At 33.8% G+C, this 20,783-nt stretch overlaps 3 protein-coding genes and 1 long non-coding RNA gene across 9 annotated transcripts; 2 read left to right on the top strand and 2 right to left on the bottom strand.

Annotated features, from left to right (window-relative positions):
* Nucleotides 1-4,257: 4,257 nt before the first annotated feature.
* LOC109185319 lies at nucleotides 4,258-5,660 on the bottom strand. Of its 2 annotated transcripts, XM_019335293.1 has the most exons (3): nucleotides 4,812-5,660; nucleotides 4,726-4,734; nucleotides 4,258-4,686 (listed from the first exon to the last, which is right to left on the bottom strand). In XM_019335293.1, the coding sequence occupies exons 1-3, from the start codon at nucleotides 5,011-5,013 to the stop codon at nucleotides 4,421-4,423; spliced, it is 477 nt and encodes a 158-aa protein (XP_019190838.1). In that variant the 5' UTR covers nucleotides 5,014-5,660; the 3' UTR covers nucleotides 4,258-4,420. The 2 variants fall into 2 exon arrangements, with proteins under 2 accessions (XP_019190838.1, XP_019190837.1); XM_019335292.1 differs by having other exon boundaries at nucleotides 4,258-4,734; nucleotides 4,812-5,443.
* Nucleotides 5,661-8,586: 2,926 nt separating this feature from the next.
* LOC109185188 lies at nucleotides 8,587-13,044 on the bottom strand. 4 transcript variants are annotated; one of them, XR_002054951.1, is made up of 5 exons: nucleotides 12,800-13,011; nucleotides 11,487-12,722; nucleotides 11,300-11,394; nucleotides 11,114-11,178; nucleotides 8,587-8,870 (listed from the first exon to the last, which is right to left on the bottom strand). It is a non-coding gene; the product is annotated as an uncharacterized LOC109185188 (long non-coding RNA). The 4 variants fall into 4 exon arrangements; XR_002054952.1 differs by having other exon boundaries at nucleotides 11,487-12,535; nucleotides 12,653-13,008; XR_002054953.1 differs by having other exon boundaries at nucleotides 11,487-12,415; nucleotides 12,800-13,006.
* LOC109185186 lies at nucleotides 8,902-10,366 on the top strand. Its single transcript, XM_019335169.1, has 2 exons — nucleotides 8,902-9,528; nucleotides 9,630-10,366. The coding sequence occupies exons 1-2, from the start codon at nucleotides 9,400-9,402 to the stop codon at nucleotides 9,882-9,884; spliced, it is 384 nt and encodes a 127-aa protein (XP_019190714.1). The 5' UTR covers nucleotides 8,902-9,399; the 3' UTR covers nucleotides 9,885-10,366.
* Nucleotides 13,045-16,668: 3,624 nt separating the features above from the next.
* On the top strand, nucleotides 16,669-19,845 carry LOC109185406 (haloacid dehalogenase-like hydrolase domain-containing protein Sgpp). 2 transcript variants are annotated; one of them, XM_019335426.1, is made up of 5 exons: nucleotides 16,669-16,879; nucleotides 17,933-18,044; nucleotides 18,185-18,336; nucleotides 18,424-18,685; nucleotides 19,417-19,845. In XM_019335426.1, the coding sequence occupies exons 1-5, from the start codon at nucleotides 16,872-16,874 to the stop codon at nucleotides 19,600-19,602; spliced, it is 720 nt and encodes a 239-aa protein (XP_019190971.1). In that variant the 5' UTR covers nucleotides 16,669-16,871; the 3' UTR covers nucleotides 19,603-19,845. The 2 variants fall into 2 exon arrangements, with proteins under 2 accessions (XP_019190971.1, XP_019190970.1); XM_019335425.1 differs by having other exon boundaries at nucleotides 17,930-18,044.
* The last annotated feature ends 938 nt before the right edge of the window (nucleotides 19,846-20,783 follow it).

Raw genomic sequence — 20,783 nt, 5'->3', positions numbered from 1 at the left:
ATCTTTGGTGTCTTGAACCGTGCTAAGTGTTCAACATTGTGTTTCGTTGAACCAAGAAGTGTCTTGTGTGTTCCTCGGAACTATCTTGAGTTTCCCCGTTGATAAGCATGCTAGTTTGTTGTCTTAATGCTAGCGTGTGTGTTGTTCGTACCTTCCGTTTGGTGGATGATAACTTGTGTTATTCATCGTTGTTGTTGTTGGGCTGTGACCCATCTCTTGATTGAGTGTGTTTCATACCTTCTTTGCAATCCGTTGATTGATTCGTGTGAGTGGTGGTGCGTGTGTGGCTCTACCTGGATTGCACGATTAGTGGTATGGGACACTAGTCACCAAGGTATTGCAGCGGTCCTCATGGTGGCCGTGACGTGATTATGGAGCTGTGGCTGAGTCCACGTGATTGGGGGATAACATTGTGTTATCCGGGCATGTGTTGCCGTAATTGGTGGGTTTTCGTTAGTGGTTATAGGTGGGGGACGACGGTCCCGGCGGAATAAGGTTGGACTTTGCTGTACAGGGGATTTCTGGAGGTAATGGTTGGCTTTGAAGGTACAAGGTTGGGGGTAGCCATAAGGTTGGAACAGGGCATAAGGAAGGCATATCAACTCGTGATGGGTGATGTCGCGAGGGCTTGTAAAGCCGGTGTTGTGTGATCTTCTCTCGTGACGTGTGTAGTCACGGAGGCTTGTGGTGTTTAGGCATGTGTTGCCGTTGGGTGAGTCTTTATCCTTGTGTGTGGTTAATCTTTGTGGTTGGGATGTGTTCCCGGTGTTATCCTTGTGAGTGGTGAGTCTTGTGTTGTCTTTTGATCTTGGCTTTTGACTTATATATATGTATTCTGTTTCGAAAATGGTTTTTATATCTTATATCTACCTATTTATGATACTTAACGGTATTGGTGGGTTACCAGCATCTTTCGCTGACCGGACGTCGCTCCAATGTTTATCTTTGTATCTTTCAGGTGTTGAGTAGTCGAGCGCGATGTCTAGAGCCGGTAGCTTAGCACCTGTATCTTTAGACTGTGTTTTTGTGGCCTGTGTGCCAATGGTTTTAGATTGTTTTTAGACTGATGTTTTGGGTTAGTGTGATACACTTGCAGATTGTCGCCTTAGCGTTACCTCGTGTGGTATACGTGGCATAACACCCCTGTTTTGGATTTCTTTTATCCAGTTTCTGTTTTCTTCCGCTGTGCTAGTGTTTTGTTGTTAATCTGCATGTGTTAAGACTTGTTTTTAGGTCTTGTTGTTTTGGGGGTGTTACATAATTACTTAATTAATCCCTTAATTGAATTTGGATTACGGGGTGTCACACTACCGGCCCTCCAGTTCCCGTGGTGCGGAGATCACTAGCACAGGGGAGTAAATGTAGTCGGGACTATATCTTGCCCTCGGGTTTCTCAAGGTCATCCAACTAAATGGTTATTTACACTCACCGACCAACAGATCCGGCACGTTATGATCTAGAGATCAAATTAAACCGACCTCCAAGTCGAGTTCAGGCCTGGGAGAAGACCGCACCGAGAAATTAAAGCTGAGCATCACAACCACGAAAGTCAACCGACCTAATGGTTTAGTCACTTACCTCGACCGATAGGTCGGATATACTATGATCTAGCGATCAAATTTCATCGACCCACAGGTCGGGCTTACCTTCAATCTAGTGATCGGGTTGCTCGCGATCTAGGGATCGCCTTTTATCGATTAACCCATTGGATTTTCCATCGATCTAAAGATCGGATTCATTACGATCTAAAGACCGTTTCTATCGATTTTGAGATCGAATTTGACATCGATCTAGGGATTGGAATTATTGCGGTCATGGGGACTTTTTGCCCGATACTAAAACCGGATTTGAATTGATCTAGGGATGATTTTACTGTGATCTAGTGATCGTTCTTCATATTTATTCCCCAACTGAGAGATTGAAAATAATATGATCTAGGGATTGTTCTTCGCCATTGTCGAGATCAGTTTTCATGGAGGCGGGGTGAGCCAACCTAAATAAACACTACAATATACAATACAGTTACAAATTATTTCATTCAATAGGGCATTACATCGGGAATAATACATATTGTAAAATATCTGAACTGAATCGGATCGGTGGATATAAACTCCCATCCGAGCACCAGACCGATCAAAAAGGATTTAAGGCTTGGTTTGGTACCGATGGGAAAATATTGTTCGAATTGATCGTAGCGATGTCAGTTTGACCTGGAAACATTGTTTTTATATTAAGAATATTTGAATCGATACCTTTGACCTGGAAATATGCGAGAAGAAATTTTTTCACTAAATTTCGGCTTAAGTCCCGTAGGTCAGATTTGACCGAGTACTAATGAATAATACTAATGTTGTAGTTTCTTTTGCATGTATGGGGCAGGATAGAGGTTTTGACACCGCTCTCTCAGCACTTCAGAAGCCCTGCCCTAATGCCGCCCTAGGCGAAAAGAAAGCAAGCTCTTCGGTGTTCGATCCATGCGAGCCAACCGTGCCGACTGTTGTTCCCTTAACCGCCACGACCACGGCGCAGCTCACCAACTCGAGCCAGGATTTGCTCGTCGTCCAGGTTCAGAGCAAAATGGGTAAGGAAAAAGCCACTGACTCTAACGTCAAGGAGGTGGTTCCTTTAAAACGGACTCGGCGCTACAGCCCCCCGGCCTGGACTCCCGTGGTGGATGCTCTGTTGAGCAGTGAGCAACCAGCTGCCCTCCTGGGAAGCTTAGCGACCTGATCCGCCCGGGCGACAATATGCACAATTGGATGGCCGACCAGATCGACGAACGGGGCGCCCAAGATCCAGTGCAGGTATGCGCCTCGCTATTTTATATTTCTTAATCGTTGCTTCATAAAATTAATTGATCCTTTATGTAGCTAACTTGCATTCTCATCGCCCTCTACTGTCGAGCCAAGGCCGAGCCCTTTCTTTATCTTATTTTTCTGTCAAGAAAAAATATGGCAAACTGACTGATATTTAGATCAGTCAATGAAAGAGCCCAATGCAAAAAAAAAAAAAAAAAAAAAAAAAAAAAAATGCACGTTGGGTCTTTGAAACAGTTCAGATCATTTTGATAATAAGCAGTTTGATCTGTTTGACCGAGAAGGTCTACGGTTCGAGTCCGTATAGCCCTATATAACTTCTACTTATTATAACGATAAAAAAAAAAAAAGAAAAAATCATCAAAAAAATTGTCTCATTTTCTCATTTCTTCATTATTTTTTCGTGTTTGGAACTAACGACCGGTTGGTGTTGGTTAATCGAAATCAATTTATTCCTATAAGTTCACTCATGGAAATCGTTTAAAGTAGAACCGAAAACTGAAAGAAAGAATGGATATCAATGGACTCAGTCAATATTGTTTTTCCAATTGCGGATAAACAGAGGAGACCGAACCCCTGAAGAAGACCGTAAGTCAACCGAGAAGTGGTCTGCAACGAAGGAGGCTAAAAGTACCCGGGAATATGCCCAAAAGGCTATGCTTAAGTTCAACGACCCGAGTCGCCTCACCGCTCACCTCTACCGCAATGCGCTACGGAGGCCTTTTTCCAGGCCATCCAGAAGAATCAAACCGAGGACCTCGTTTGGGCCTTTGGAAAATGAGCCGCGTTTGGGCCTTTGGAAAATGAGCCTTTACCACTGACTAAAGGAGCGAACAGCCCTGGCGGAATCCATTGAGAGTAACTACCTTACCACCATCTTGAGCATCCTACCCGAGGAGGTTGCCCACTCGGGCCCTACTCCCTACACGGGCAGAACACAAACAGGGCCCCAGTTGTGTCAAATACGCTTTCGATCATTTAGTTGAGGTGCATGGAACATATATGTGTTTTAATATTAATATATATTATCATTATAGTACTTCAAAATTTGTTGTAAGACTAGAGAAAAGAGTGAAGGGGGATTTCATTGCATTTTGTAAGATCCATGATCAACAATATTAGTACATTTTGCCGTGAAAATAAAATTAAACTAGTGTAATATAATTTGCAGACATTTATAATTAATTATTGATTTAAACATATGATCATATTATAATAATTAAATAAATAATATTTTGAGTTTTTGAAACATGTATAATATTTTCATCATTTTCTTATTGTAAAATTAATTAAAAGATATCTTCAATTATGTTTTAATTAGTTTAGATATCATTGAAGTTTTTAAACATTACTTTTTAAATTATTAGTGCTATATATACAAAAATGATAAAATATTATTTTTAATATGAAAAATATAAAATATTTATTTACTTTCAAAAACTATTACAAAAGTGACATATAGTCTTTACATGATAGGGGTGACAAGAAAAACCGCCACTATCTCAAAATATAATATTGACTTCAAATATAGAAATCCTATGATGTTTCACATTAAATATAATAGATTGTTTTATTATTCTTCTAGATTTTTACCCCGTCCTTAATTAAGTTGATTTTTCCTCGTCCTTAGCTACCTTATTGTCGTCCTTAAGAAGCTTGTCATCATCCTTAAGTTGCTTGTTCTCATCCTTAAGGAGTGTATGCATGTCCTTACAGAAATGCTCCACGTCCTTACATGGCTTATCGTCGTCCTCACATGGCTTGTTCTTAAAAGCCTTACAATGCATGCCCATAAAGTCCTCAATCTGTTTTTTCTTAAAGTCCCAAAGTTCCTTCTCCTCGTCCGTAAGTTGCTTGCCCTCGTCCTTAAGTTTGCCATCGGCAATAAGTTGCTTGCCCTCGTCCTTATGCTTGCCCTCTGCAATTACAAAATAACCTCAAAATTATTAATGAAAAAAAAAAACTAATTTAAAATATAACTATAACTATATCTACCTTTATACGCCTTGTCGGTACATTCGCTTTCACATTGTCTTCCGCATACAATGACAGTTTTTCCTGTGTCTTTGCAAGCGGAATTGCATGGATCGAAGCATGACTTGTAAACCGAAGAAAGCGAAGCGTCGACAGTGAGGACAAACATGCACACGCACACCAGACACACTGCAACGTTAACCAACTTCTGGGACGCCGACATTGTTTATTGTTTGTTGTTTTATTATTGATGTAGTGTTTCAATTCCTTAAGATTGATGATTATGGATGGGCAATGGTAGTATTTATAGTTAAAGCTAAGGGTTAGTTAGTTGTGGTGTTGCGTTGTTTTAGGATATGGATGCTTTAATTTACTTTTCATCGGATAGGGATTTATCACAAATTAATTAATTAAATGTGGATCTGGCCTGGTCTTCCTTAAATTCTTCCAAAAGGCTGAACCTCAACCCTGGTCTTCCTTAAATTAATTCATTGCTTTACTGCTTAGCTTCATCCGCTTCCACTCAATTTAATAATCTCAGCTCCTTCATCAGATCACCTTAGCTTCCTCAATTCAATATATTTATTTTTTTAAATTTTACTAAGTTTTATTATATTTGAATTTAAATAGTTATAATTATTATAATTAAATTCAAATATAATAATAGAATCTTGAAAGTGCATACAATATTCATTTTGGATAGACTATACCCTTACTATTCATCCTAAATAATTATTTATTTATTGGATAAATATAATATTAAAGGAGTTTGTTGTGGGGTGGAAGTTACATTTTCTCGACTATAAATAAAGCCTCCATTTTTAGAGGCGGATCAAGAAATATTCGGTAATGGGGGCAAAAAATTAAAAACTAATGAGATTTTTTGAAAAATAATACTTAGAGGTTGAGTCATTGGGGCCGATGTAATGGTTATTGCTCTGTATTTTTCCTCGTCATTGACTTGGTGACATTTGGTGATAAATTATGAAATTTTATAGAGCTATAACTTGTAATTATTTTGTAGTGGAATGTTATACCTATTATATATTATAAACTCTATTTTGGCGCGAGTAAAATCTATTTTTGTATGAGAAATATATTTATATGGTTATAGCTATTGATATAGGAAAAAGAAAGGAAATTTAATGTGATATTTTGTATGCAAGTAAAAATGACTATTGGTGAAGAATGTGTTTCATACTAATAGTTGCTTTTTATACTTCCTCCGTATCATTTTATTTGTTTGGTACAAGACTTGACTGAAGTTATTTTTAAACTAATTTTTCATAAATTTAAGTTTAGCATTAGTATACAAAATTTATATATTTAGAAACTACACTAAAAGTACTATTAAACACACAAAAAAAAATCAAATTTAAAAATAAAAAATACTGAAGAAATTAAACAAAGAAGAAAGAGTTGGTTTGACCAATGAATGATAAGTAGAAATATAAAATAGGACAGATGGAGTAGTATGTTATCATGTGTTGTATATATATCATACTAATGTAGTGTTGAGTAATGTCCTTACATGATGGTGTGTTTGCATACTTAGCATGACTGATTTCATATCATGTATGTACAAATAAGAAAAATAATAATGAGAAGAATAATAATATATTAAAGAGTTGTATTATGTGTCAATTATTTGCCCGTGTGTTATGTGTTATGTGCAAAATATTTTACAAGTGGAGTAAGTCTTACCAGCTTTATGCTGAATTGTCCCTTCCTTAGTTCTTTTGCAGGTGTTGTTGCATGCCATTTGAAAAAGGTAACTTTCAATTGTTTTTATTATCTAAGTTTAATAAGTATCCCTTACAGGGCGTTTGGTTGAAGGGATTTTAAATTTCATTCCCACTTAATTCCCACCTAATTCCAAAGGCCACAAAATTCCCTTGTTTGGTTGAAAGGAATAATTCCCTTGTTTGGTTGAAAGGAATTGCAATTCCCCCATTTTCATGGAATTAAAATCACATGTCCCCCCTGGGATTTAAGGAAGAAAAAAAGATAGTGATGAGTCAAAATTACATCTCTCTTTTTTAACCTAAAATTAATGTTTGACAACAATAATGGACATTTTGGATTTTATACTATTTATTCCCTTTCAATTCCCATGTATACCAAACATTGGAATTGAAATTCCCGGTAATTCTATTCTTGTCAACCAAACATTGGAATTTAAATTTCCACTTTATTTCCAGTAATTCATCTTCCATGGAATTGCAAATCTTTTCCCACGTAATTCCCCCTCTCCAACCAAACGCCCTGTTAGTTTAGTTCTAGAGTGATACATTTCAAACTGACATACATTTCTTTCTTTAATTTTTTTTAGTCTAATATGTTCTTAGATACATTTAAGGCTTAATATGTTCTTAGATTAACTATCATTCAACACTTTATTCTCTAGGATTTAACTTAGAAATCTGGAGGTAACAGATTTAGCTATAGTTAGGTTCAATGTTGTGTGGTTTTATATATATTTTATTTTTATTTTTTTTGTAATGTATTTGTCCACTGTATTTGTTTTTATATAGTAAGGTTAATAACTTAATACTAATTTCTGTGAAGCAGATTTGATTAAAATAAAGTTGGGCTTAGGATTGAAAAAGAACTTAACATAAAAAACAGATGGTCATATTGGAAGATTACAAATTGGAAAATGTAACTTTCAATTGTTTGTATTATCTAAGTTGAAAGAGTATCTCAAGACATTTGCATAGATGACTTTACAACCTAGATTTGTCCATCCTAGCATCAATTAATAACTCTACCAATTACATCTATAATGAAAATAGAACCCCTAAAAAAAGAATATAGTGCAAAACTAAAACATAGGATATATAAGATAGACAAAAGAAATAATATAAATCATACCAATCGAATTGCATGTCAGATACACTGCCAGACATTAAGGGGTCGTTTACTTCATTCTTTTGTTTTTTCATTTTCAGTTTTCCATTTCTCCATTTTTACAGTTTTTCTTCTCCATTCTTCCAGTTTTCCTTCTCCATTTCTCCAATTTTTCAATTTTTATTCCCTATTCATTCAATTTTTCAATTTTCTAATTTTCTGATTTCATTAAATACAAAAATCCCATATAACATTTCTACAACAAAGATAATAATAATAATAATAATAATAATAATAATAATAATAATAATAATAATAATAATAATAATAATAATAATAATAATAATAATAATAATAATAATAATAATAATAATAATAATAATAACAACAACAACAACAACAAATTTGAGTGTACAAGGAGGAGATAATAATAATAATAATAATAATAATAATAATAATAATAATAATAATAACAACAACAACAACAACAACAACAACAACAACAACAACAACAACAACAACAAATTTGTGTGTACAAGGAGGAGATAATAATAATAATAATAACAACAACAACAACAACAACAACAACAACAACAACAACAACAACAACAACAACAACACTGTGTGCACAAAGAGGAGAAAAAAGGGAAAAAAGATAATAATAATAATAATAATAATAATAATAATAATAATAATAATAATAACAATAATAATCCTTTATATAATAAAGCTATATGGTTTGGGAAATAATTAATGTTACAATTATTGCCACAACATCCTTTATTAAAAAAAAAAATAAAAGCACAACATTTAAAAATTAAAATCTCTATCTCTATCTCTATATATATTAAAGCAAAATAACATAGCACAAAAAGTTCCCGCCCAAATGGAACGACACCGTTTACAGAAAAGCAGAATATTAATTGACATTGCGTAAGAATCCATGAGACCGTTCAGTTACCAAAGACTTTTTAAAAAAAAATAATTGTTTCCTTTTATTTTTGGTTTACAGAATCAATTTCAACCAATCAAATTAAAGACCTAATTTGAAATAGGTTGGTCTCTGCGTTTTCTGATAACATATTTATGTAAACAATTATGTTCACATATTCATTACGCCGAATTGGGTTTTCCAACGATAGTGCAGGCCATGGCTATTTAAATAACAGTCGAAGCATTTGTACACCAGTGCTCATCTTCGAATCAAACACGCTCATCTACACTAGTGATCTGCAGGTAATTTTTCTTTGAAATTAAGTGGGTAATCTCGGAAAAATATAGCATATTACAGAGATTACATCATGAAATAATATGAGCTGGATATCCATCCCGTGCAAATACAGTTCGAAATCTGGGAAAATTATATCGTGTTATTTTATATTTTTTGTAGGCCACGTCCTGCTTGAACAGACCCCGATGAGGAGTATTGTTTCACAGTCCAGTATCAAACCAGGGATTTCATACAATGGTGATTTACAACTAATAACCCTATCAGAAGTGTATGCTCGGAAAGAGGTAGTGATTCAAATCAAACAAATTGTAGTATAAATTTGTTCAAAATAAAAACTGGATTACCCTAATATCTAAATTCTTATGTGCAACAGATTGGGGACTTTGGGTAGCAGCTAGAATAGTTTGCATTGACACTGATAGTGAGTGGTATTATTCTTCATGTCGGTCAAAATCATGCTACAAGAAGTTGGAGCCAAAAGAAGAGTACCTCTACTGCAAAAATTGTGACGAAACTTGGGAAGATGGGATGTTGAGATATAGGGTTAAAATCAGGGTTTTTGACATAAATGGAAATGCTCCATTTGTCATGTGGGACAGGGAGTGCACTGAGTTATTGGGTATGAGTTTCCTAGAATTGAAACAGAAGCAGACACAGGTCAATTTTTGGTTATGTTATAAAATCTTTAAGACTCTGATTTTTTTTGTGCCCTAGAATCTGAATTAAAAATTACTTCATGTTATTTGTTTTAACTGTAGGGAAAAAAAGGTGTTCCTGCTGAGCTTGAAGCATTGATTGGTCTCAGGTTCATTTTCAGAATTGTTGTCCGAAAAGAACAATTTCTAAACCTCCTAAATGCATTTTCTATATTGAAGATTATAAATGATGTGGAAGTGTTAGAGCGACATGCCCCAGAGTTTATGCATGGAAGAAGGGATAAAGACCTAAGCTCCAACTTGGAGTTTGAGCTTACAGTCGATGATTTGTCGGAGGATGAGGTAATTTTGTCTTAACAATTTTTGCTAATGCTTGGTAACTTGGTCTCTAATCATCGACTGTACCTAAACTCAAGCTCATTTCCTATGTGTATGATGAGGTGGATGTCAAGCAAGCACAAAGTCTTATGCAAGCTGTTCCTCAGAGCCTTACTGGTGATGGTGATGGATATGAAGCCGGTGCTCTCAAAAGGTCCTTAATTGACTAATTGTTTAGTACTCAGAATTCCAAAACGACATTGAGGAATTCTCGAGTCTTCAGTGTTCCAAAACGAACAAGGAGGTTGGTGTGAAAACAGAGGAATTGAAAGAATTGTGAAAGACAAGATGGTGACTGTCAATTGAACTCTGGTCTTTTGGTTTTTATAAGACATTATTCTGAACTTAGGGGGTGAAATCATTTGTCTACTTTATTAGTTTTTGCCTAAGTGTTTGTTGGCTAGGTTGTAAAAGTACTTGACTTTTGTTTTAAAATAACTGCTTTCTATGATATTCCTAATTAAAATGCAGGTGACATGACTAACTATAGAATACCGTATCACAATAATCAAATGACAGGGCTACCAAAGCAAAGTACCAGTAGCCAACAACTTCATGTTGGACATTAGTATTTCTAATCTCTAATTTGAAATCAGTAGTGGTTTTGTCTTTGTTTGTCTATTTTGCAGGTTTTTAGGCTACAAATATACCAAGTCATCACACATAACAAATGATAGCATGAGTTCAAACAGACTGTAAAAAAAAAAAATTTCAACCAACATAGTTCATGCATGAAGATTCAAAAAAATTCTTTCTTTCTTTTTCTGTAATATTGTTTGCCATGTAAACAGAATGATAGTTTTAAATCTTTACCATGTAAAATACATGATATCTTGGTTATTAATGGTAATGTATTACTCTTATTAGAAAAAAATGTATTACTTTCAAATCTAACTATATTTAAAGTGTTTATTTATACCAAAAATACCACTTACCACATAGAATACTCTAGGACTGTGCAAAATACAAAAAATATTTTATCGAGGATTTGTATTATAATCACAAGTAATGTATGAAGTGATATTCTAGAAACTTAAATTGGTTGGAAGATGCTTATAATTGGAAATAGCCATTCAGAACAAATGCAATCAAATACATACCTAATAACAACAAAACACATTTAACAGATGTTTTCCTTCAAAAAAAAGAAAAAATACAGGTATGCCCCCCTATTTAATATATAAAATTTCTATTTATACTTATGTTACCTGCTTTGCCTTCCAAAACAATATCACAATGTGTATCCCTTTCGCCCTCACAACTTTGGAGCATCCTGTCAAGTTTATTGTTACAACTGTGGTTAGTAAATTAGAAAAATAAAATTTTAATATCCTATATATTAGTGCACCAAAACAATTCTGAACTCACAATTAAAATAAAAATTTTAAACTTACATTTAAACAGTGTACAAGATCTCTTCTGCATACTCGGTTTGGTTCCCAAGTTTACGTTTGGGTCAGGTAAGATCTCTGATCTGTGACCCCAACACCTTCAATGAGAAATCAAAGATCATTTTAGAAAAAATGACATAAAACACTTCAATTAGTAAATGTTTTAATAAAATGAGTAAAGTAACATTACCTCTACAAAAATCGAATTCAAGATGCCCTGCAAAAATCGATTTTAAAAAGTGTAAATGAAGTCAAACTTATATACACTTATACAAATTTTTTCTTAATCCAGTTTTCAAATGAAGCCCCAAGTGACAATCATTTTAGGACATAGAATGCACAAAAATATACATTCAGTTACCAAGTAAAAAGTATCACCACCTAAATAAATAAAACTATAACAACATACATTAACCTTTCATCTTCATTAAAATAAAAACAAAAAAATCATATTTTTTCTTTGGGATTAATACACAACACTTTCAAAAACCTTTGAGGTTCTCTATGTACTTGATAACATGAATAATTAAGCCCTGAAACATCATTTGAAAGACAAAGCAGTTTACCTTCCCTATAAATACACAACCAATATAAACATGACTTGGATTTACAACAATGGTTTGAACACAATAAACTCAATCCATCAAAAACACAGTAGTTAAACCATTTCTATTGCAGAACATGAGGAGAATTACATCATCATGCACAATTGGACCCAAGAGGAAACAGTGTCATCAAACAAAAGGTATGTCTACTATTACATGTTTAATTGTAGTAGTAGGAAAACTTATCTCTTTTCTAAGCTCTCTGTGTAAATTGTGAACCCTTCCGTGTAGTCAGAACAATAGCTTCAATAGAATCAATGCAAAGAGCATGATTCAACCTATTAGGGAGTGACAGAATTAGCAAAATGTATTAGGGAGAACATATTAACCAGAGAAATGTATATCAACATCAAATCTAAGTGTAAATTAATTAACACTACAAATAAACATTTTATCGGCTCAACACTACAAATATACAATTTTTATAAAAAAGTTAAAATGAAGTAGATTGAAACTTATCTCAAAAGTGAGGCTTTACTGAAACGATTTGAACTCAAGTCACCGATTGCCACTTCTACCATGGTTAGCGCCAAGCTTAGCATATATCTCTTTCCAGAATCGCAAATCAGACAAAGGATTCGCTAAAACCCTAGACTCAGATTCATATTCCCCAACTTTTTTGGGGAAAAATACACTATCGCAAATATAGAGCACATAAAAAAACAGATAGAGAACTGTTACACAACTCAATCCGGAATCGGTAAGCATTTAAAGTAGTCGCGAAACCTCTGCACTGAAATTGCGACATTACCTGTTTGCATGTCGCAATCCGGTGTTCAAGACTTAGTCATCTTTCATAGTCAAGGTGTTTTTAGCCAATCCTTCACCGATTGAAAGAAAGATCCTAAACATGGCTTTCTTAGAAATGAAAGAACAACAAAAAATAGGATGAAATTACCAGAAATTGCACTCAGATTCCCATATTAACAACAGGATCTGTAACCTTTCTAATGAAGCCTAGGGTTTCTTCACGGTGCCATAGTAGACTGAGGAAGTACAGAACCATTCCTGTGAAGATAGAGAGTAGCTCACGGCGAAGATAAGCCGAGGGGCAGCGAGCGAGATAGCGGGGTAGATTAGGCAACCAAAGTCGCAGAAAAGACTTACTGAAGGTGTTGGGGTCTCACAGTCAACCAAATTGTGTGAACCACATTAGGCAACCCAATTAGGAAATTATATCTCACAGTCAACTAATATGTTATGAATAGATAGTTTTTTTTTTTTTTTTTTTTTTTTTTTTTTTTGTATTTCACATGTGTGTCAGTTTTTCATTACATAAGATTTAGTATATAAAAAAATCTTTTTATAAAAGCAACCTTTTTTTACGAGATCATAATTAGAATTGATACTATTTAAAATAATTTGGTCTGAAGATTATAAACTTCATTATAACAGAGTCTATCAAAAATTAATGATATTATATGCAGAGAATGAAGATATTATATTCAATGAAGGCCTGGAATCATCGTTAATAAATAGTGTTCCGCATCAGTCTAATCGTGCGCAAATAGTCGCTGCCAACGACTCAAGTACAAATGCTACATCAACGACCAATGTAGCATACCAGGAAATCTTCAATAATTTGTAATTGTGTTATGAACGGGATTTTTTTTTTAATTGTGTGTTAACATTTTTTTAATTATTCTTTATATTTTGAACCGAGAAGATTCTTTACTTAATAATATATACAATTATTTAAATAATTAGTCAAGATCTTGAACAATATCCATCCCGTGCATCGCACGGGGACTATACTAGTAGCTATATATTATATAATCATATAAAAAATATACTTTTAAAAAATAAAATAGCTATATATTATATAATCATATAAAAAATACGTTCAATTAGAGTTTAAATTTACACATACAAAATTTGAAATTTGCTTTCCAAATGTAATTATCTTAGTTATTATTCGTATTGTGAAAAAAAAAAAGCACAATATTTAAAAAATAAAATAGCTATATATTATATAATCATATAAAAAATATATATAATTTTGAAAAATAAAATAGCTATATATTATATAATCATATAAAAAATGTGTTCAATTAGAGTTTAAATTTACACATACAAAAATTTAAATTTACTTTCCAAATGTAATTATCTTAGTTATTATTCGTTTTGTGAAAATTATAATATAGATGAAATACAATTAAGAATAAATCAATGTAATTATGTAAATTCTCTCTATAAGTTTATTTGAATATGCACATAATTAGAGATTATATTAACCATACAAAATTATAATTTTAATTTTAATTTTAATTGTAATTTTGTATTCTATAAAAATAATAAATACTTGACCAATGGAAGCTCAAAAATATTATTATATTAAATAATTTAAAATATTTTAGTTTTTTATTTTTTATTTATATTTATAATAATATAATTTTTTCCCGTGTATCGCGCAGGTGAATTACTAGTAATAATAATAATAATAATAATAATAATAATAATAATAATAATAACAACAACAACAACAACAACAACAACACTGTGTGCACAAAGAGGAGAAAAAAGGAAAAAAGATAATAATAATAATAATAATAATAATAATAATAATAATAATAATAATAATAATAATAATAATAATAGTAATAATAATAATAATAATAATAATAATAATAATAATAATAATAATAATAATAATAATAATAATAATAAGCTTTTAAAAAATAATAATAAAGATAATATAAATAAATAAATAAATAAATAATAAGAAGAAGAAATAAGAAGAACAAGAAGAACAAATAATAATAAGAAAGAAGAAGAACAAAAGAAAAGAAAAAGAACAAATAATAATAATAAGTAATTAAAAAGAAGACCAGGACTATGTGGTCTAATGGTATCCGGGTTGGATTTCCATTTGGAAGGTTGTGAGTTTGAGCCTCAGTGGAGGCGTTGGTTCTTTGTCTATATGAACAGATACTACAATGTAATAGAGCCAGTAGCATAAGCATAGACAAAGTGAAGGCGTCTCCTTTAAGTCTTTACCTATGCACACAGCAGGATTCAAACCGGAGGCCACTCAATAGTATGCACTATTCACACGCATCCTTTGTCTTTAACTACAGCAGGATTCAAACCGGAGGCCACTCAATAGTATGCACTATTCACACGCATCCTTTGTCTTTAACTATGCACACAGCAGGATTCAAACTGGAGGCCACTCAATAGTATGCACTATTCACACGCATCCTTTGTCTTTAACTATGCACACAGCAGGATTCAAACCGGAGGCCACTCAATAGTATGCACTATTCACACGCATCCTTTTGGCTTTCTCCAAATTTGTTATGCACTATTCACACGCATCCTTTGTCCACTCAATAGTATGCACTATTCACACGCATCCTTTGTCTTTAACTATGCACACAGCAGGATTCAAACCGGAGGCCACTCAATTGTATGCACTATTCACACGCATCCTTTTGGCTTTCTCCAAATTTGTTAAGAAGGTTGGAGATTGGGGAAGGAGTAAGCATTTGGAAGAAGAAATTTAGTAAACAACTTCTCTAATTTTTATTTTTTCCACTTCTTAATTTCTCCATTTTTTAAAAAAATTCTTCATTTTTCCAAGTTGGTAAACGACCCCTAAGTCATTGAAAGTCTTAAGCCAAAACATGAGGTTGGGAAAACCCTTTCTCCTGTGTCTCTCTACATGTGCTCAGTGGTTTTGTACTGATAGTAGTGTGAGATAACCCCAAAATCTTTTATGGAATACACCTTCCCTTCTTTAAACAGTTTACCAAATTGTTCGACACAATCTTTAGGAATATTACCATGTATATAAGTGCCCTATAAAGAAAGAAAATTGATTTTACTAACAATAATTTTTTTTTTTAGGTGCAATATAAACAGAGCTTACCTCATTGTCATGAAACAAACATTCTTGGCTCTTAATACAGTCTGTATTGCGCCCTTTAGGTACCGTATATGTGCGAACCAACCTTAATCTAATTGCTTCTTTACCTTGAATGAATAGTGGAGTCATTTGCAGATTTTCAGAAAGAGTAAATATGGCAAAGAAAGTTCTATCAACCCTAGCTTCAATGGGAGAATGGTGTAAGACAAATGGTAAATTAGTACTCAGTATTTATAGAAGCAATTTGAGAAGATTTCAATCAGCCGTGCGAGCATGTTTGCAGAGCGATTATGAGTGTACATGGGAAGAAGAAACACCACATCTGAAAAGTTGAAAATATATTTGATTAAATTTGAATTGATATATGTATATCTATTAATATATATTTGTATATATGTATGTATATGTATATTACTTAAAAAAAATCTTAGTTCAAATGTTGTCAGTAGCATTTATATCAATAGTCGTCAGAACAGATTCCCACAATATTAAGAGCCGTCGGAACAGATTCCTAGAAATTGAGACTCCAAAAAGGTTGTTAATTATAGCTTTAGTATTCAATTCAAATACAAACACATTTATTTCTTAGATTTTAATAGTCAATAAATCTGAATAATTCAACTACAATATTTACATAGACAAAATGACACAGTTTTGATGGGATGAGAAATTGAAGTGATGTGATTGGCTGAAATCTTATGACTTTATTATTATATAGTAAAACTGAGACGTATAACTTTTAGCAATTTCATTAGTCAGACAAAAATAAAAGAAAACAATGCCATACACGTGCCTCAATGAAAGTCGGAAAAGTGCAGCTTGTGAAACCCGGTACGTTTCTTTTTCAATTATTATTTTTAATTTTCTTTAAACCGGTTGGCCGGTCTAACCACAAGACATTTACGCAATTACGCCTTTCTGGCGCTCCCTGCGTTTTGATGCTTTGGAAGATTCTGCTCACATTCGCTCCTCATATTCTCCCACTCTCCTCCATTTCATCTTACAGACTATACTTGAGGTTCCTCATTTTTTTTTGTCCATAAAAACAAAAAATTATTGCACGAACATCCCCTAATACGACTGCTACACTGCAGAGAAGCCAATGGACAGGTGATTTTATGATCTGTTTTTTTAGTTTTCCCCTTTGATTGGCACATATTTTTGTTATTCCATCCAAGATTTGATCTGGGTCTGCTCTTTCATTTTTTTTATTTATATATGTGCTGGTGATAATTCCATATGCATCGCTGCTTCTTGCGATGTAAATGGAAAGGCCAGAAGTGTAGTGATTCACACAAAGAAAGATTGTGTCCGTTTTATATAAATTTTTGTCGAGTTCGTGATTCCATGATGCCTTATTATGTTGGAGTTTTTGAGGTCTTGATGAATCCGATGAATGTGGAAGTATAGATGAGGAGTATATATATTACAGGAAATTCTATGTTGCTGGCCTCGTATAACGTGTGTAAGCATAAGATAGACATGGTAGAAATCCCTTAAAAAAATTACTTTGTGAAGAGATTTCCTTGAAACAAATCAGTCATTGGTTTTTCCAAAATCATTTGGATCTGTGATCTTTGTAGTATAATTGAGAAACTTTGAAGTTGAATGGCGATTTTGTTGTTGAGTTCAAGGCGCATATAGCTTTGTCATTTCAAAGGTTGTATAATTGAGAAACTTTGTAGTTGAATCGTGATTTTGTTGTTTAGTTCAAGGCACGAATAGCTTTGTCTGAAAAAGGTTGTATAATTGAGAAACTTTGAAGTTGAATCGCGATTTTGATGTTTAGTTCGAGGCACGAATAGCTTTGTCATTTCAAAGGTTGTATAATTGAGAACCTTTGAAGTTGTATTGCGATTTTGTTGTTTAGTTCGAGGCGCCAATAGCTTTGCCATTTCAAAGGTTGTATAATTGAGAAACTTTGTAGTTGAATCGCGACTTTGTTGTTTAGTTCAAGGCACGAATAGCTTTGTCATTTCAAAGGTTGTATAATTGAGAAACTTTGTGTGGAAAGTAAATGTTATTAAACAGGAAAAGCAAGGTTAAACTGGATATTGTACTGTGTAGAATGCAAACTGTTTCAGATAAAACTGGACATTCCTTCTTGTTTTATTTATGAGACTTGTAATCTAACAGATTCTCTGCATTCTTAATTTACAGTACTTCTTGTCTTGCTCAACTTGTTCCACTTGAAGCAGTATTATTTGACATTGATGGAACCTTATGCGATTCTGATCCAATCCACCTTCTTGCCTTTCAAGGAATGCTTCAAGAGGTATAAATTTCTTCTCCTGCTTTTGTTTTCTTGTTGCGCTTAATTTATTGTATATGGTTTCGAGCTTTGAGGTTTATGTGAGACCTTTCGTGAATCTTGATTTCTAACACCCTTGGCGCTTGGGGGTTTGAGTGATACAGATAGGCTACAATGGTGGTGTGCCGATTGATGAGGAATTCTTTGTCAAACACATTGCTGGGAAACATAATGATGATATTGCCGATTACCTTTTCCCTGATGATCGTGTAAAGGGTGCGAAATTTTTAGACGACAAAGAAGCTCTTTTTAGAAGGTTTTCCTCATTTTTCCCTGCTTCCCCCAAGTCACTTGACCTCTTCGGTTCCCAACTCCTCATAACTTCTTTGGGTTCATAATCCAGTTTGGCAAAGGAAAAAGTGAAGCCTATCGATGGCTTATTCAAGCTGAAGAAGTGGATTGAGGATCGTGGGTTGAAACGGGCTGCAGTAACTAACGCCCCCAGGCCAAATGCTGAAATGATTATTGAAGTACTTGGCCTTTCGGGCTTCTTCAGTGCTGTTATTGTCGGGAGCGAGTGTGAGCATGCAAAACCATTCCCCGACCCATACTTAAAGGCACTCGAAATGCTGAAGGTTTCAAAGGATCACACCATCATCTTTGAGGTTTGAAATTCCTTTATAAAGGATGATGTTCAGTTTCTGGTTTTCTGAATTGGATTGAGAACATATTTCTCTTTGTTATAGTCTAAAGATTGACCACCCGTGGTCTTCCGAGTTTTGAATTTCGACCTGCCATAGTCCTTCCGTTAACATTTGCTGTCTGCGCCGTGAAAAATAAGGGCAAAAGAGTCTTTTTATGTCCAGCGCACCCAAAACAATTGATTTCTCTCAAGAATTAGCCCTAATCTCCGAGAACATCTGCCGTCCGCCATGAAAAGTAAGGGTAAAAGAGTCTTTTTATGTCTAGCCCAGCCAAAGAATTGATTTCCCTCAAGAATTAGCCGTAGATAATGTCCAGCCCAGCCAAAACAATTGATTTCCCACAAGAATTAGTCCTAATCTACAGCTAATTCTTGAGGGAAATCAATTGTTTGGCTGGGCTAGACATAAAAAGACTCTTTTACTCTTACTTTTCACGGCGCAGACGACATATGTTAATGGAAGGACCACGGCAGGTCGAAATTCAAAACTCGGAAGACCCAGAGGGTTCGATTTGAAAGTTTAGGACTAAACGTGGCGAAACCACCAAACTCGGAGAACCTTAGATGACATTAACTCCCACACTAAAAGACTGAATCCAATCAATTATCTAGTTTAACTCATGACCTTATAAACTCACATTTTCTCTCTTATATTTTCAATGCAGGACTCTTAACGCTTTTTTTTCTGTCCAGGATTCTGTTTCCGGAATAAAAGCTGGAGTGGCGGCCGGGGTTCCAGTTATTGGCTTGACCACACAAAATCCTGCTCACTTACTCATGGAAGCAAAGCCTGCATTCCTTATCAAAGATTATGCAGATGCTAAGCTATGGGCAGCTCTGGAAGACATTGATAAAAAGGGTGGTCAGATAACAGCTTGAGACTTGCATAAACTACAGTAGTAGTGGTAGTAGAGGATGCCACACGTATCCATTCAAATAAAATTTTAGCTGCTTCTGCAGAAGTTTCAGATTAAAGAGAACCTGATTTAGAAGGGAGTTATTTAGGATAGTATTTGGACAGTGCCCAAGTGATTTATATTATTTTTATTTTCATTAAATTTTAGCTTTTGCTATTTATTATAGTTATAATTTATTGCGTAAAATGAATATTTGTTATTACAATAGTTTCTTAGAGTTTCTTTTTTTTTTTTTTGGGTGATGATTTAGAAGAGATATGAGGTAGGACTTAGGAGATAAAATAAAAATGCATGGAAGTTTTGTGAGGTTAACTGAGATTTAAAATAATTTTTTTTTTTAAATACAACTTATGCTGGTCAGCTGGTGCTCGTCCCGCACCAGCTGCGCTTAATTCACGCGCCAACTAAGCATGTTAATTATTTTTAAAAAATCTTATTTTTTTCTTCCTTTTGTTATAAATAATATGTATTTTGGACATTATTGTTTAATGGTCATATTTATGTTTCAAAAGTCCGACCCGTTACATATCATGAATTATTTCGCAAATTATATCGTGCACTGATCATGCAGCATCAAAACGACGTCGTTTTGTTTAATGAAAAGAAACAGAATTTTCACAAAAATTCACAAAAAATAACTCTGTTCTTCAGTTTCATTTTATATATATTGTAGTTTCAGTTCAACACAACTACAGTTTCATTTCGATATAACTACAGTTTCATTCAATATTTATACACTCAAATATGTGAAAATGTTGTTTAATTTTATTTTATATACATTATAGTTTCATTAAAACACAACTACATGATCATTTCAATATAATTACAGCTTCATTGTACAATATACACCCAAATATGTGAAATGTTATTCAGTTTCATTTTATATATACTTTAATTTCAATTTACCACAACTACAGTATCATTTTGATATAACTGCAGTTTCATTTGATAATATAAAAATAATATGTGAGATAGTGTCGGTTTAGACACACTGTAGTGTCATTCCGTTATAACTGCAGAAACGACGCCGTTTTGACGCGCGGTGCATAATCGATTATGCACCGCGGTGGACGATATAACGACCGGAGTTATTTCCCTTACACCGTGGTTTCAAATTGAACATTTCTCAATTTGCATTTCTAT

The sequence above is a fragment of the Ipomoea nil genome, unplaced genomic scaffold (assembly GCF_001879475.1).
Source record: "Ipomoea nil cultivar Tokyo-kokei standard unplaced genomic scaffold, Asagao_1.1 scaffold1317, whole genome shotgun sequence".
NCBI classification, from domain to species: domain Eukaryota; kingdom Viridiplantae; phylum Streptophyta; class Magnoliopsida; order Solanales; family Convolvulaceae; genus Ipomoea; species Ipomoea nil.
The sequence above is the reverse complement of the archived record's forward strand: the minus strand, read 5'-3'. Positions and strand labels throughout refer to the sequence as shown.

What these genes read in the sequence shown, in the direction of transcription:
- LOC109185406 (XM_019335425.1), top strand. An exon ending in TTCAAGGAATGCTTCAAGAG is followed by an intron (nt 18,045 to 18,184) that starts GTATAAATTTCT and finishes TGAGTGATACAG; the next exon opens with ATAGGCTACAATGGTGGTGT. An exon ending in AAAGAAGCTCTTTTTAGAAG is followed by an intron (nt 18,337 to 18,423) that starts GTTTTCCTCATT and finishes TTCATAATCCAG; the next exon opens with TTTGGCAAAGGAAAAAGTGA.
- LOC109185319 (XM_019335292.1), bottom strand. Translation starts at nt 5,013, where the DNA reads ATGTCGGCGTCCCAGAAGTTGGTTAACGTTGCAGTGTGTCTGGTGTGC. An exon ending in TACCGACAAGGCGTATAAAG is followed by an intron (nt 4,735 to 4,811) that starts GTAGATATAGTT and finishes TTGTAATTGCAG; the next exon opens with AGGGCAAGCATAAGGACGAG.
- LOC109185186 (XM_019335169.1), top strand. Translation starts at nt 9,400, where the DNA reads ATGTTGAGATATAGGGTTAAAATCAGGGTTTTTGACATAAATGGAAAT. An exon ending in TGAAACAGAAGCAGACACAG is followed by an intron (nt 9,529 to 9,629) that starts GTCAATTTTTGG and finishes TTTTAACTGTAG; the next exon opens with GGAAAAAAAGGTGTTCCTGC.